The 16,924-nt window shown below is 31.2% G+C and overlaps 1 protein-coding gene across 1 annotated transcript in view; it reads left to right on the forward strand.

Annotated features, from left to right (window-relative positions):
* Nucleotides 1–543: 543 nt before the first annotated feature.
* The window catches only part of LOC122563081 (uncharacterized), a 133,018-nt gene continuing 116,637 nt past the window's right edge, over nt 544–16,924 (forward strand). Inside the window, exon 1 of the mRNA XM_087973497.1 lies at nt 544–867. Within this exon, the coding sequence (XP_087829623.1) occupies nt 798–867 (70 nt within the window). The 5' untranslated portion in view covers nt 544–797. The remainder of the gene's footprint in view (nt 868–16,924) is intronic.

A 16,924-nucleotide genomic window follows, 5' to 3' on the forward strand; every position in this document is an offset into this window, starting at 1 on the left:
TGGATGGAACGTAGCTGATTAAAATGTATCTGTTTGTATTAGGCTGTTCTTTCCAGTTAAATTTCTGAAATATTGTCTCCTCAGTTTCAGGTGCTTTATGGGCAGAGGAAAATGTAACAGGTATTTTGGGAAGCGCGATCACAATATCTTGTCACTACGAAGCACGGTGGTACCAGTCACACATGAAATATTGGTTTCATGGATGGTCTCGTCTGTGTCAGGTTATAGCAACGACAAATTGGCCAAATGGGAGAATATTGATCACTGATCACAAAACACAAGGAATATTTCTTGTTACAATGAAGAATCTTCAATGGGATATGCAGGATGGTACAGCTGTGGGATCGAGACTCCTGGCCTTGACCCAATGTTTATTGTAAAGCTGCACATCTGTGATGGTAAATGTCTCAGTGATTTTTTTTAAAATTACTTTTCACTATATGTCTGTTCATTGTTTAATCCTGGAAGAAAGATTACCAAGTGTTGGGAGCATTTGATTTTTTGATGCAATTCAATTTCTCAATAATTGTTTCTTTCCCACAGAAGCCGTCTCTGTTCCTGGACTTCGATTTTTATCCCAACCAAATGTCTCATGTTCAGGGGGTTCAGTGACAGTCTCCTGTGAGTCTGCCCAGGGATCCCTCCCCATTCACTACACATGGTCTGAGAAGACCCCATCTCAAGATTCAAAGATCTCTGACACCAATAAACTGGATCTACATTGTCAATCCTTCACACAGCCACATCATCAATATTACTGCACAGCCTCAAATACTCAGGGAACAAAACCTAGTGAAATGGTTCATGTCTCAGTCAGCAATGTAGCAGAGACGAGTTGTAGTTACATGATAACAATCAGCAGCAGCGGTAAATTTTATACAAACACTGAGGCCTGCAGGTACTTTTAATGACTATTCAAACTACTCATGGATTAAGCTTCTTACATAATTACAAATAACTGCACCTTATCACATTATGTCTCTTTAATATTTAAACGATTTTGAACAAGGTGTGATTTATTTTTGAAAATGGACAAAATTGTAATAACACGCCAGAAAATGCATAAATTATGCACTCCTGCTTTGTGTTACATCTCACAGCTTGTGTGTGTTATACCTTTAATAGATAAAGTCATCACTGTATCGTAGCATGTGACCTGAGGGGATAATGGTGTCAAATTCCATCTTAGTCAGGGTCACATCAGGCATGACATGCTGATGGACGGGTGTCACTGCATGTAACTGAATATCTCAGTTTCAGCCCAGACCCTGAAGTGCCAGTGGCTGTGAGAAATGTTTAGGGCAGACGCTGGTATAAATATTGTTGATTTATCGATACTACAACATCCACGCCTTGTTCTCATGTAACAGGAGCTAATGTAAAGATTACATCATTGGGTCTAAATACAATAGTGGAGGCAAAAATCCCAGTGGAAGCTCAGCCAGCAATCACAGGATATTACTGGGCAGAGCAGGGGCTGCTGGATCCCCAGGAATACATTTTCCAGCAGGGGCAGTGACCAGCTCAGTGGCTGGAACTTTATTTTATGTTTGACAAGGATAAGAAAGGAGATCTTAGTAATATAGTCCCACCCAAACTCAGGCTTTCAAATGCTTGAATAAGAATACAGTAGCATCAATGTCCAGGTGAGGAATAAAATGCAAATTATGTGCAAGCTGGGTCACTAACACATCTTGCCAGACATGGGGATTTATAGGAAACTGAATTCAACAAAGTCCATTACTCACAACAAGTCCTGAGATTTCATTTTTGAAGAGTGCTCTCTTAATTGTTTGTAACTGAGACTCAGATGAAGTTGAATATTATCTAATGTCTCAATAGGAAGGGAATATACTTGTGACAAATCCTCAACAATATCACCAACGACATCACCAATGACATCACCAACGACATCACCAACAGACATCACCAACGACATCACCAAAGACATTACCAACGACATCACCAACGGACATCAACAACGACATCACCAACAGACATCACCAATGACATCACCAACGACATCACCAACGGACATCACCAACAGACATCGCCAACGACATCACATACGACATCACCATCAATATCACCAATAACATCACCAACGACATCAACAAAAATATCAACAACAATATCACCAACAACATCACCAACAATATCACTAACAACATCACCAACAATATCAACAATATCAACAACAACATCACCAACAATATCACCAACAATAACACCACCAATATCACCAACAATATCACCAAAGACATCACCAACAATATCAACAACAATTTCACTAGGAATATCACCAACAATATCAACAACAATATCACCAACAATATCACCAACAAATATCACAAAAATATCACAAACAATATCAACAACAATATCACCAACAATATCAACAACAATATCACCAACTATATCACCAACAATATCAACAATATCAACAACAATATCATCAACAATATCACCAACAAATTTCACCAAAAATATCACAAACAATATCAACAACAATATCACCAACAATATCACCAACAATATCAACAACAAATATCACCAACAATATCAACAACAATATCAACAATAATATCACCAACAATATCACCATCAATATCAACAGTATCACCAACAATATCACCAAGAATATCAACAATATCAACAACAATATCACCAACAATATCACCAACAATATCACCAACAATATCACCAACAATATCAACAACATCACCAACAATATCACCAACAATATCACCAACAATATCAATAACAATATCACCAATGAGTTCACCAATAATATCAACAACATCACCAATAATATCACCAATGATATCACCAACAATATCACCAACAATATCACCAACAACACCACCAACAATATCACCAAAAATATAATCAACAATATCACCAACAATATCACCAACAAATATCACCAACAATATCAACAACAATATCACTAACAATATCACCAACAATATCGCAAACAATATTAACAACAATAACCCCAACAATATTAACAACAATATCACCAACAATATCACCAACAATATCAACAGCAATATCACCAACAATATCAACAACAATATCACCAACACTATCACCAACAATATCAACAACAATACCAACAACAATATCACCAACAATATCCACAACAATATCAACAACAATAACCCCCATAATATAACCAAAAATATCAACAACAATATCACCAACAATATCACCAACAATATCAACAACAATATCAACAATATCACCAACAATATCAACAACAATATCAACAGCAATATCACCAACAATATCAACAACAATATCAACAACAATATCACCAACAATATCAACAGCAATACCAACAACAATATCACAACAATACCAACAACAATATCAACAACAAAACCAACGACAATATCACCAACAATATCAACAACAATACCAATAACAATATCAAGAACAATATCACCAACAATATCAACAACAATATCACCAACAATATCACCAACAACATCAACAACAATATCAACAACAATATCACCAATATCACCAACAATATCAACAACAATACCAACAACAATATCAACAACAATATCACCAACAATATCATCAACAATATCAACAACAATACCAATAACAATATCACCAACAATATCACCAACCATATCAACAACAATATTACCAATATCACCAACAATATCAACAGAAATACCAATAACAATATCAACAACAATATCACCAACAATATCACCAAACATATCAACAACAATATCACCAACAATATCAACAACAATACTAAAAACAATATCACAACAATACCAACAACAATATCACCACGAATATCACCAACAATATCAACAACAATACCAATAACAATACCAATAATAATATCACCAACAATATCATCATCAATATCAACAACATCAACAACAATATCACCAACAACATCAACAACAATATCACCAACAATATCACCAATGACATCACCAACAATATCACCAACGGCTTCACCAACAATATCAACAACAATATCACCAACAATATCAACAACAATATCACGAAGAATATCAACAACAATATCACCAACAATATCACCAACAATATAAACAACAATATCACTAACAATATCACCAACAATATCAACAACAATACCAATAACAACATCAACAACAAATATCACCAACAAATATCACCAACAATATCACCAACAATATCAACAACAATATCAACAACAATAGCACTAACAATATCACCAACAATATCAACAACAATATCACCAATAATATCACCAACCATATCAACAACAATATTACCAATATCACCAACAATATCAACAACAATACCAATAACAAGATCAACAACAACATCACCAACAATATCACCAAAAATATCAACAACAATATCACCAACAATATCAACAACAATACTAAAAACAATATCACAACAATACCAACAATAATATCACCACAAATATCACCAACAATATCAACAACAATACCAATAACAATACCAATAACAATATCATCAACAATATCATCATCAATATCAACATCAACAACAATATCACCAACAACATCACCACCAATATCACCAACAATATCACCAATGACATCACCAACAATATCACCAACGACTTCACCAACAATATCAACAACAACATCAACAACAATATCAACAACAATATCACCAACATGACCAACAATATCAACAACAATATCACCAACAATATCAACAACAATATCACGAAGAATATCAACAACAATATCACCAACAATATCACCAACAATATAAACAACAATATCACTAACAATATCACCAACAATATCAACAACAATACCAATAACAACATCAACAACAATATCACCAACAATATAATCAACAATCTCACCAACAATATCAACAACAAATATCACCAACAATATCGCAAACAATATCAACAACAAAACCCCCAACAATATCACCAACAATATCAACAACAGTATCACCAACAATATCAACAACAATATCACCAATATCACCAACAATATCACCAACAATATCAACAACAATATCAATAATAATATCAACAACAAATATCACCAACAAATATCACCAACAAATATCACCAACAACATCACCAACAATATCACCAACAATATAATCAACAATATCACCAACAAATATCACCAACAATATCACCAACAAATATCACCAACAATATCAACAACAATATCACTAACAATATCACCAACAATATCGCAAACAATATCAACAACAAAACCCCCAACAATATCAACAACAATATCAACAACAATAGCACTAACAATATCACCAACAATATCAACAACAATATCACCAATAATATCACCAACCATATCAACAACAATATTACCAATATCACCAACAATATCAACAACAATACCAATAACAAGATCAACAACAACATCACCAACAATATCACCAAAAATATCAACAAAAATATCACCAACAATATCAACAACAATACTAAAAACAATATCACAACAATACCAACAATAATATCACCACAAATATCACCAACAATATCAACAACAATACCAATAACAATACCAATAACAATATCATCAACAATATCATCATCAATATCAACATCAACAACAATATCACCAACAACATCACCACCAATATCACCAACAATATCACCAATGACATCACCAACAATATCACCAACGACTTCACCAACAATATCAACAACAACATCAACAACAATATCAACAACAATATCACCAACATGACCAACAATATCAACAACAATATCACCAACAATATCAACAACAATATCACGAAGAATATCAACAACAATATCACCAACAATATCACCAACAATATAAACAACAATATCACTAACAATATCACCAACAATATCAACAACAATACCAATAACAACATCAACAACAATATCACCAACAATATAATCAACAATATCACCAACAATATCAACAACAAATATCACCAACAATATCAACAACAATATCAACAACAATATCACCAACAATATCACCATCAATATCAACAGTATCACCAACAATATCACCAACAATATCAACAATATCAACAACAATATCACCAACAATATCACCAACAATATCACCAACAATATCAACAACATCACCAACAATATCACCAACAATATCACCAACAACATCAACAACAATATCACCAACGAGTTCACCAATAATATCAACAACATCACCAATAATATCACCAATGATATCACCAACAATATCACCAACAATATCACCAACAACATCACCAACAATATCACCAACAATATAATCAACAATATCACCAACAATATCACCAACAAATATCACCAACAAATATCACCACCAATATCAACAACAATATCACTAACAATATCACCAACAATATCGCAAACAATATCAACAACAATACCCCCAACAATATCAACAATATCACCAACAATATCACCAACAATATCAACAGCAATATCACCAACAATATCAACAACAATATCACCAACACTATCACCAACAATATCAGCAACAATACCAACAACAATATCACCAACAATATCCCCAACAATATCAACAACAATATCACCAACAATATCACCAACAATATCAACAACAATATCAACAATATCACCAACAATATCAACAACAATATTAACAACAATATCACCAACAATATCAACAGCAATACCAACAACAATATCACAACAATACCAACAACAATATCAACAACAATACCAACAACAATATCATCAACAATATCAACAACAATACCAATAACAATATCAACAACAATACCAACAACAATATCAACAACAAAACCAACGACAATATCACCAACAATATCAACAACAATACCAATAACAATATCAACAACAATACCAACAACAATATCAACAACAAAACCAACGACAATATCACCAACAATATCACCAAAAAATATCACAAAAATATCACAAACAATATCAACAACAATATCACCAACAATATCAAAAACAATATCACCAAATATATCACCAACAATATCAACAATATCAACAACAATATCACCAACAATATCACCAACAAATATCACCAAAAATATCACAAACAATATCAACAACAATATCACCAACAATATCACCAACAATATCAACAACAAATATCACCAACAATATCAACAACAGTATCACCATCAATATCAACAGTATCACCAACAATATCAACAACAATATCAACAATATCAACAACAATATCACCAACAATATCAACAACATCACCAACAATATCACCAACAACATCAACAACAATATCACCAACGAGTTCACCAATAATATCAACAACATCACCAATAATATCACCAACAATATCACCAACAACATCACCAACAATATCACCAACAATATAACCAACAATATCACCAACAATATCACCAACAAATATCACCAACAAATATCACCAACAATATCAACAATATCAACAACAATATCACCAACAATATCACCAACAATATCACCAACAATATCAACAACATCACCAACAATATCACCAACAATATCACCAACAACATCAACAACAATATCACCAACGAGTTCACCAATAATATCAACAACATCACCAATAATATCACCAATGATATCACCAACAATATCACCAACAATATCACCAACAACATCACCAACAATATAATCAACAATATCACCAACAATATCACCAACAATATCACCAACAAATATCACCAACAATATCAACAACAATATCACTAACAATATCAACAACAATATCACTAACAATATCACCAACAATATCGCAAACAATATCAACAACAAAACCCCCAACAATATCACCAACAATATCAACAACAGTATCACCAACAATATCAACAACAATATCACCAATATCACCAACAATATCACCAACAATATCAACAACAATATCAATAATAATATCAACAACAAATATCACCAACAAATATCACCAACAAATATCACCAACAACATCACCAACAATATCACCAACAATATAATCAACAATATCACCAACAAATATCACCAACAATATCACCAACAAATATCACCAACAATATCAACAACAATATCACTAACAATATCACCAACAATATCGCAAACAATATCAACAACAAAACCCCCAACAATATCAACAACAATATCAACAACAATAGCACTAACAATATCACCAACAATATCAACAACAATATCACCAATAATATCACCAACCATATCAACAACAATATTACCAATATCACCAACAATATCAACAACAATACCAATAACAAGATCAACAACAACATCACCAACAATATCACCAAAAATATCAACAACAATATCACCAACAATATCAACAACAATACTAAAAACAATATCACAACAATACCAACAATAATATCACCACAAATATCACCAACAATATCAACAACAATACCAATAACAATACCAATAACAATATCATCAACAATATCATCATCAATATCAACATCAACAACAATATCACCAACAACATCACCACCAATATCACCAACAATATCACCAATGACATCACCAACAATATCACCAACGACTTCACCAACAATATCAACAACAACATCAACAACAATATCAACAACAATATGACCAACAATATCAACAACAATATCACCAACAATATCAACAACAATATCACGAAGAATATCAACAACAATATCACCAACAATATCACCAACAATATAAACAACAATATCACTAACAATATCACCAACAATATCAACAACAATACCAATAACAACATCAACAACAATATCACCAACAATATAATCAACAATATCACCAACAATATCAACAACAAATATCACCAACAATATCAACAACAATATCAACAACAATATCACCAACAATATCACCATCAATATCAACAGTATCACCAACAATATCACCAACAATATCAACAACAATATCACCAACAATATCACCAACAATATCAACAACATCACCAACAATATCACCAACAATATCACCAACAACATCAACAACAATATCACCAACGAGTTCACCAATAATATCAACAACATCACCAATAATATCACCAATGATATCACCAACAATATCACCAACAATATCACCAACAACATCACCAACAATATCACCAACAATATAATCAACAATATCACCAACAATATCACCAACAAATATCACCAACAAATATCACCACCAATATCAACAACAATATCACTAACAATATCACCAACAATATCGCAAACAATATCAACAACAATACCCCCAACAATATCAACAATATCACCAACAATATCACCAACAATATCAACAGCAATATCACCAACAATATCAACAACAATATCACCAACACTATCACCAACAATATCAGCAACAATACCAACAACAATATCACCAACAATATCCCCAACAATATCAACAACAATATCACCAACAATATCACCAACAATATCACCAACAATATCAACAACAATATCAACAATATCACCAACAATATCAACAACAATATTAACAACAATATCACCAACAATATCAACAGCAATACCAACAACAATATCACAACAATACCAACAACAATATCAACAACAATACCAACAACAATATCATCAACAATATCAACAACAATACCAATAACAATATCAACAACAATACCAACAACAATATCAACAACAAAACCAACGACAATATCATCAACAATATCAACAACAATACCAATAACAATATCAACAACAATACCAACAACAATATCAACAACAAAACCAACGACAATATCACCAACAATATCACCAAAAAATATCACAAAAATATCACAAACAATATCAACAACAATATCACCAACAATATCAAAAACAATATCACCAAATATATCACCAACAATATCAACAATATCAACAACAATATCACCAACAATATCACCAACAAATATCACCAAAAATATCACAAACAATATCAACAACAATATCACCAACAATATCACCAACAATATCAACAACAAATATCACAAACAATATCAACAACAATATCACCATCAATATCAACAGTATCACCAACAATATCAACAACAATATCAACAATATCAACAACAATATCACCAACAATATCAACAACATCACCAACAATATCACCAACAACATCAACAACAATATCACCAACGAGTTCACCAATAATATCAACAACATCACCAATAATATCACCAACAATATCACCAACAACATCACCAACAATATCACCAACAATATAACCAACAATATCACCAACAATATCACCAACAAATATCACCAACAAATATCACCAACAATATCAACAATATCAACAACAATATCACCAACAATATCACCAACAATATCACCAACAATATCAACAACATCACCAACAATATCACCAACAACATCAACAACAATATCACCAACGAGTTCACCAATAATATCAACAACATCACCAATAATATCACCAATGATATCACCAACAATATCACCAACAATATCACCAACAACATCACCAACAATATAATCAACAATATCACCAACAATATCACCAACAATATCACCAACAAATATCACCAACAATATCAACAACAATATCACTAACAATATCACCAACAATATCGCAAACAATATCAACAACAAAACCCCCAACAATATCAACAACAATATCACCAACAATATCACCAACAATATCAACAGCAATATCACCAGAAATATCACCAACACTATCAACAGTATCACCAACAATATCACCAACAATATCAACAATATCAACAACAATATCACCAACAATATCACCAAAAATATCACAAACAATATCAACAATATCAACAATATCACCAACAAATATCACCAACAATATCACAAACAATATCAACAACAATATCACCAACAATATCAAAAACAATATCAACAGTATCACCAACAATATCATCAACAATATCAACAACAATATCACCAACAATATCACCAACAAATATCACAAAAATATCACAAACAATATCAACAACAATATCACCAACAATATCAAAAACAATATCACCAAATATATCACCAACAATATCAACAATATCAACAACTATATCACCAACAATATCACCAAAAATATCACAAACAATATCAACAATATCAACAACAAAATCACCAACAAATATCACCAAAAATATCACAAACAATATCAACAACAATATCACCAACAATATCAAAAACAATATCAACAGTATCACCAACAATATCATCAACAATATCAACAACAATATCACCAACAATATCACCAACAAATATCACAAAAATATCACAAACAATATCACCAACAATATCACCAACAAATATCACCAAAAATATCACAAACAATATCAACAACAATATCACCAACAATATCACCAACAATATCAACAACAAATATCACCAACAATATCAACAACAATATCAACAACAATATCACCAACAATATCACCATCAATATCAACAGTATCACCAACAATCTCAACAACAATATCAACAATATCAACAACAATATCACCAACAATAACACCAACAATATCACCAACAATATCAACAACATCACCAACAATATCAACAACAATATCACCAACAACATCAACAACAATATCACCAACGAGTTCACCAATAATATCAACAACATCACCAATAATATCACCAATGATATCACCAACAATATCACCAACAATATCACCAACAACATCACCAAAAATATCACCAACAATATAATCAACAATATCATCAACAATATCAACAACAAATATCACCAACAATATCAACAACAATATCAACAACAATATCACCAACAATATCACCATCAATATCAACAGTATCACCAACAATATCATCAACAATATCAACAATATCAACAACAACATCACCAACAATATCACCAACAATATCAACAACATCACCAACAATATCACCAACAATATCACCAACAATATCACCAACAATATCACCAACAATATCGCAAACAATATCAACAACAATACCCCCAACAATATCAACAATATCACCAACAATATCACCAACAATATCAACAGCAATATCACCAACAATATCAACAACAATATCACCAACACTATCACCAACAATATCAACAACAATACCAACAACAATATCACCAACAATATCCCCAACAATATCAACAACAATATCACCAACAATATCACCAACAATATCACCAACAATATCAACAACAATTTCAACAATATCAACAACAATATCAACAACAATATTAACAACAATATCACCAACAATATCAACAGCAATACCAACAACAATATCACAACAATACCAACAACAATATCAACAACAATACCAACAACAATATCATCAACAATATCAACAACAATACCAATAACAATATCAACAACAATACCAACAACAATATCAACAACAAAACCAACGACAATATCACCAACAATATCAACAACAATACCAATAACAATATCAACAACAATACCAACAACAATATCAACAACAAAACCAACGACAATATCACCAACAATATCACCAAAAAATATCACAAAAATATCACAAACAATATCAACAACAATATCACCAACAATATCAAAAACAATATCACCAAATATATCACCAACAATATCAACAATATCAACAACAATATCACCAACAATATCACCAACAAATATCACCAAAAATATCACAAACAATATCAACAACAATATCACCAACAATATCAACAACAATATCACCAACACTATCACCAACAATATCAACAACAATACCAACAACAATATCACCAACAATATCACCAACAATATCACCAACAATAGCGCAAACAATATCAACAACAATATCACCAACAATATCACCAACAATATCAACCACAATATCACCAATATCACCAACAATATCAACAACAATATCAACAACAATATCACCAACAATATCAACAGCAATACCAACAACAATATCACAACAATACCAACAACAATCTCAACAACAATATCAACAATACCAACAACAATATCACCAACAAAATCAACAACAATACCAATAACAATATCAACAACAATATCACCAACAATATCAACAACAATATCACCAACATTATCAACAACAATATCAACAACAATATCACCAACAATATCAACAACAATACCAACAACAATATCAACAACAATATCACCAACAATATCAACAACAATACCAATAACAATATCAACAACAATATCAACAACAATATCATCAACAATATCAACAACAATACCAATAACAATATCAACAACAATATCACCAACAATATCACCAACAATATAAACAACAATATCACTAACAATATCACCAACAATATCAACAACAATACCAATAACATCAACAACAAATATCACCAACAAATATCACCAACAATATCAACAACAATATCAACAATATCAACAACAATATCACCAACAATATCAACAACAATACCAATAACAATATCAACAACAATATCACCAACAATATCAACAACAATATCAACAACAATAGCACTAACAATATCACCAACAATATCAACAACAATATCAACAACAATATCACCAACAATATCAAAAACAATATCACCAAATATATCACCAACAATATCAGCAATATCAACAACAATATCACCAACAATATCACCAACAAATATCACCAAAAATATCACAAACAATATCAACAACAATATCACCAACAATATCAACAACAAATATCACCAACAATATCAACAATATCAACAACAATATCACCAACAATATCACCATCAATATCAACAGTATCACCAACAATATCACCAACAATATCAACAATATCAACAACAATATCACCAACAATATCACCAACAATATCAACAACAATATCAACAACATCACCAACAATATCACCAACAACATCAACAACAATATCACCAACGAGTTCACCAATAATATCAACAACATCACCAATAATATCACCAACGATATCATCAACAATATCACCAACAACATCACCAACAATATCACCAACAATATCATCAACAATATCAACAGCAATATCACCAACAATATCAACAACAATATCACCAACACTATCACCAACAATATCAACAACAATACCAACAACAATATCACCAACAATATCCCCAACAATATCAACAACAATATCACCAACAATAGCACAAACAATATCAACAACAATATCACCAACAATATCACCAACAATATCAACAACAATATCACCAATGATATCACCAACAATATCAACAACAATACAACAATATCACAAACAATATCAACAACAATATCAACAACAATATCACCAACAATATCAACAGCAATACCAACAACAATATCACAACAATACCAACAACAATCTCAACAACAATATCAACAATTCCAACAACAATATCACCAACAAAATCAACAACAATACCAATAACAATATCAACAACAATATCACCAACAATATCAACAACAATATCACCAACATTATCAACAACAACATCAACAACAATATCACCAAAAATATCAACAACAATGCCAACAACAATATCAACAACAATATCACCAACAATATCAACAACAATACCAATAACAGTATCAACAACAATATCAACAATAATATCATCAACAATATCAACAATACCAATAACAATATCAACAACAATATCACCAACAATATCACCAACAATATAAACAACAATATCACTAACAATAACACCAACAATATCAACAACAATACCAATAACATCAACAACAAATATCACCAACAAATATCACCAACAATATCAACAACAATATCAACAATATCAACAACAATATCACCAACAATATCAACAACAATACCAATAACAATATCAACAACAATATCACCAACAATATCAACAAGAATATCAACAACAATAGCACTAACAATATCAACAACAATATCAACAACAATATCACCAACAATATAAACAACAATATCAACAATATCAACAACAATATCACCAACAATATCAACAACAATATCACAGTATCACCAACAATATCACCAACAATATCAACAATATCAACAACAATATCACCAACAATATCACCAAAAATATCACAAACAATATCACCAACAATATCAACAACAATATCACCAACAAATATCACCAAACATATCACAAACAATATCAACAACAATATTACCAACAATATCAAAAACAATATCAACATTATCACCAACAATATCACCAACAATGTCAACAACAATATCACCAACAATATCACCAACAAATATCACAAAAATATCACAAACAATATCAACAACAATATCACCAACAATATCAAAAACAATATCACCAAATATATCACCAACAATATCAACAATATCAACAACAATATCAACAACAATATCAACAACAATATCACCAACAATATCAACAGCAATACCAACAACAATATCACAACAATACCAACAACAATCTCAACAACAATATCAACAATACCAACAACAATATCACCAACAAAATCAACAACAATACCAATAACAATATCAACAACAATATCACCAACAATATCAACAACAATATCACCAACATTATCAACAACAATATCAACAACAATATCACCAACAATATCAACAACAATACCAACAACAATATCAACAACAATATCACCAACAATATCAACAACAATACCAATAACAATATCAACAACAATATCAACAACAATATCATCAACAATATCAACAACAATACCAATAACAATATCAACAACAATATCACCAACAATATCACCAACAATATAAACAACAATATCACTAACAATATCACCAACAATATCAACAACAATACCAATAACATCAACAACAAATATCACCAACAAATATCACCAACAATATCAACAACAATATCAACAATATCAACAACAATATCACCAACAATATCAACAACAATATCAACAACAATAGCACTAACAATATCACCAACAATATCAACAACAATATCAACAACAAAATCACCAACAATATCAAAAACAATATCACCAAATATATCACCAACAATATCAGCAATATCAACAACAATATCACCAACAATATCACCAACAAATATCACCAAAAATATCACAAACAATATCAACAACAATATCACCAACAATATCAACAACAAATATCACCAACAATATCAACAATATCAACAACAATATCACCAACAATATCACCATCAATATCAACAGTATCACCAACAATATCACCAACAATATCAACAACAATATCACCAACAATATCACCAACAATATCAACAACAATATCAACAACATCACCAACAATATCACCAACAACATCAACAACAATATCACCAACGAGTTCACCAATAATATCAACAACATCACCAATAATATCACCAACGATATCATCAACAATATCACCAACAACATCACCAACAATATCACCAACAATATCATCAACAATATCAACAGCAATATCACCAACAATATCAACAACAATATCACCAACACTATCACCAACAATATCAACAACAATACCAACAACAATATCACCAACAATATCCCCAACAATATCAACAACAATATCACCAACAATAGCACAAACAATATCAACAACAATATCACCAACAATATCACCAACAATATCAACAACAATATCACCAATGATATCACCAACAATATCAACAACAATACAACAATATCACAAACAATATCAACAACAATATCAACAACAGTATCACCAACAATATCAACAGCAATACCAACAACAATATCACAACAATACCAACAACAATCTCAACAACAATATCAACAATTCCAACAACAATATCACCAACAAAATCAACAACAATACCAATAACAATATCAACAACAATATCACCAACAATATCAACAACAATATCACCAACATTATCAACAACAACATCAACAACAATATCACCAAAAATATCAACAACAATACCAACAACAATATCAACAACAATATCACCAACAATATCAACAACAATACCAATAACAGTATCAACAACAATATC

The sequence above is a fragment of the Chiloscyllium plagiosum genome, unplaced genomic scaffold (genome assembly GCF_037043375.1).
Source record: "Chiloscyllium plagiosum isolate Xiang-an unplaced genomic scaffold, Cpla_swu_hap1 HiC_scaffold_26, whole genome shotgun sequence".
Classification (NCBI taxonomy): Eukaryota; Metazoa; Chordata; class Chondrichthyes; order Orectolobiformes; family Hemiscylliidae; genus Chiloscyllium; species Chiloscyllium plagiosum.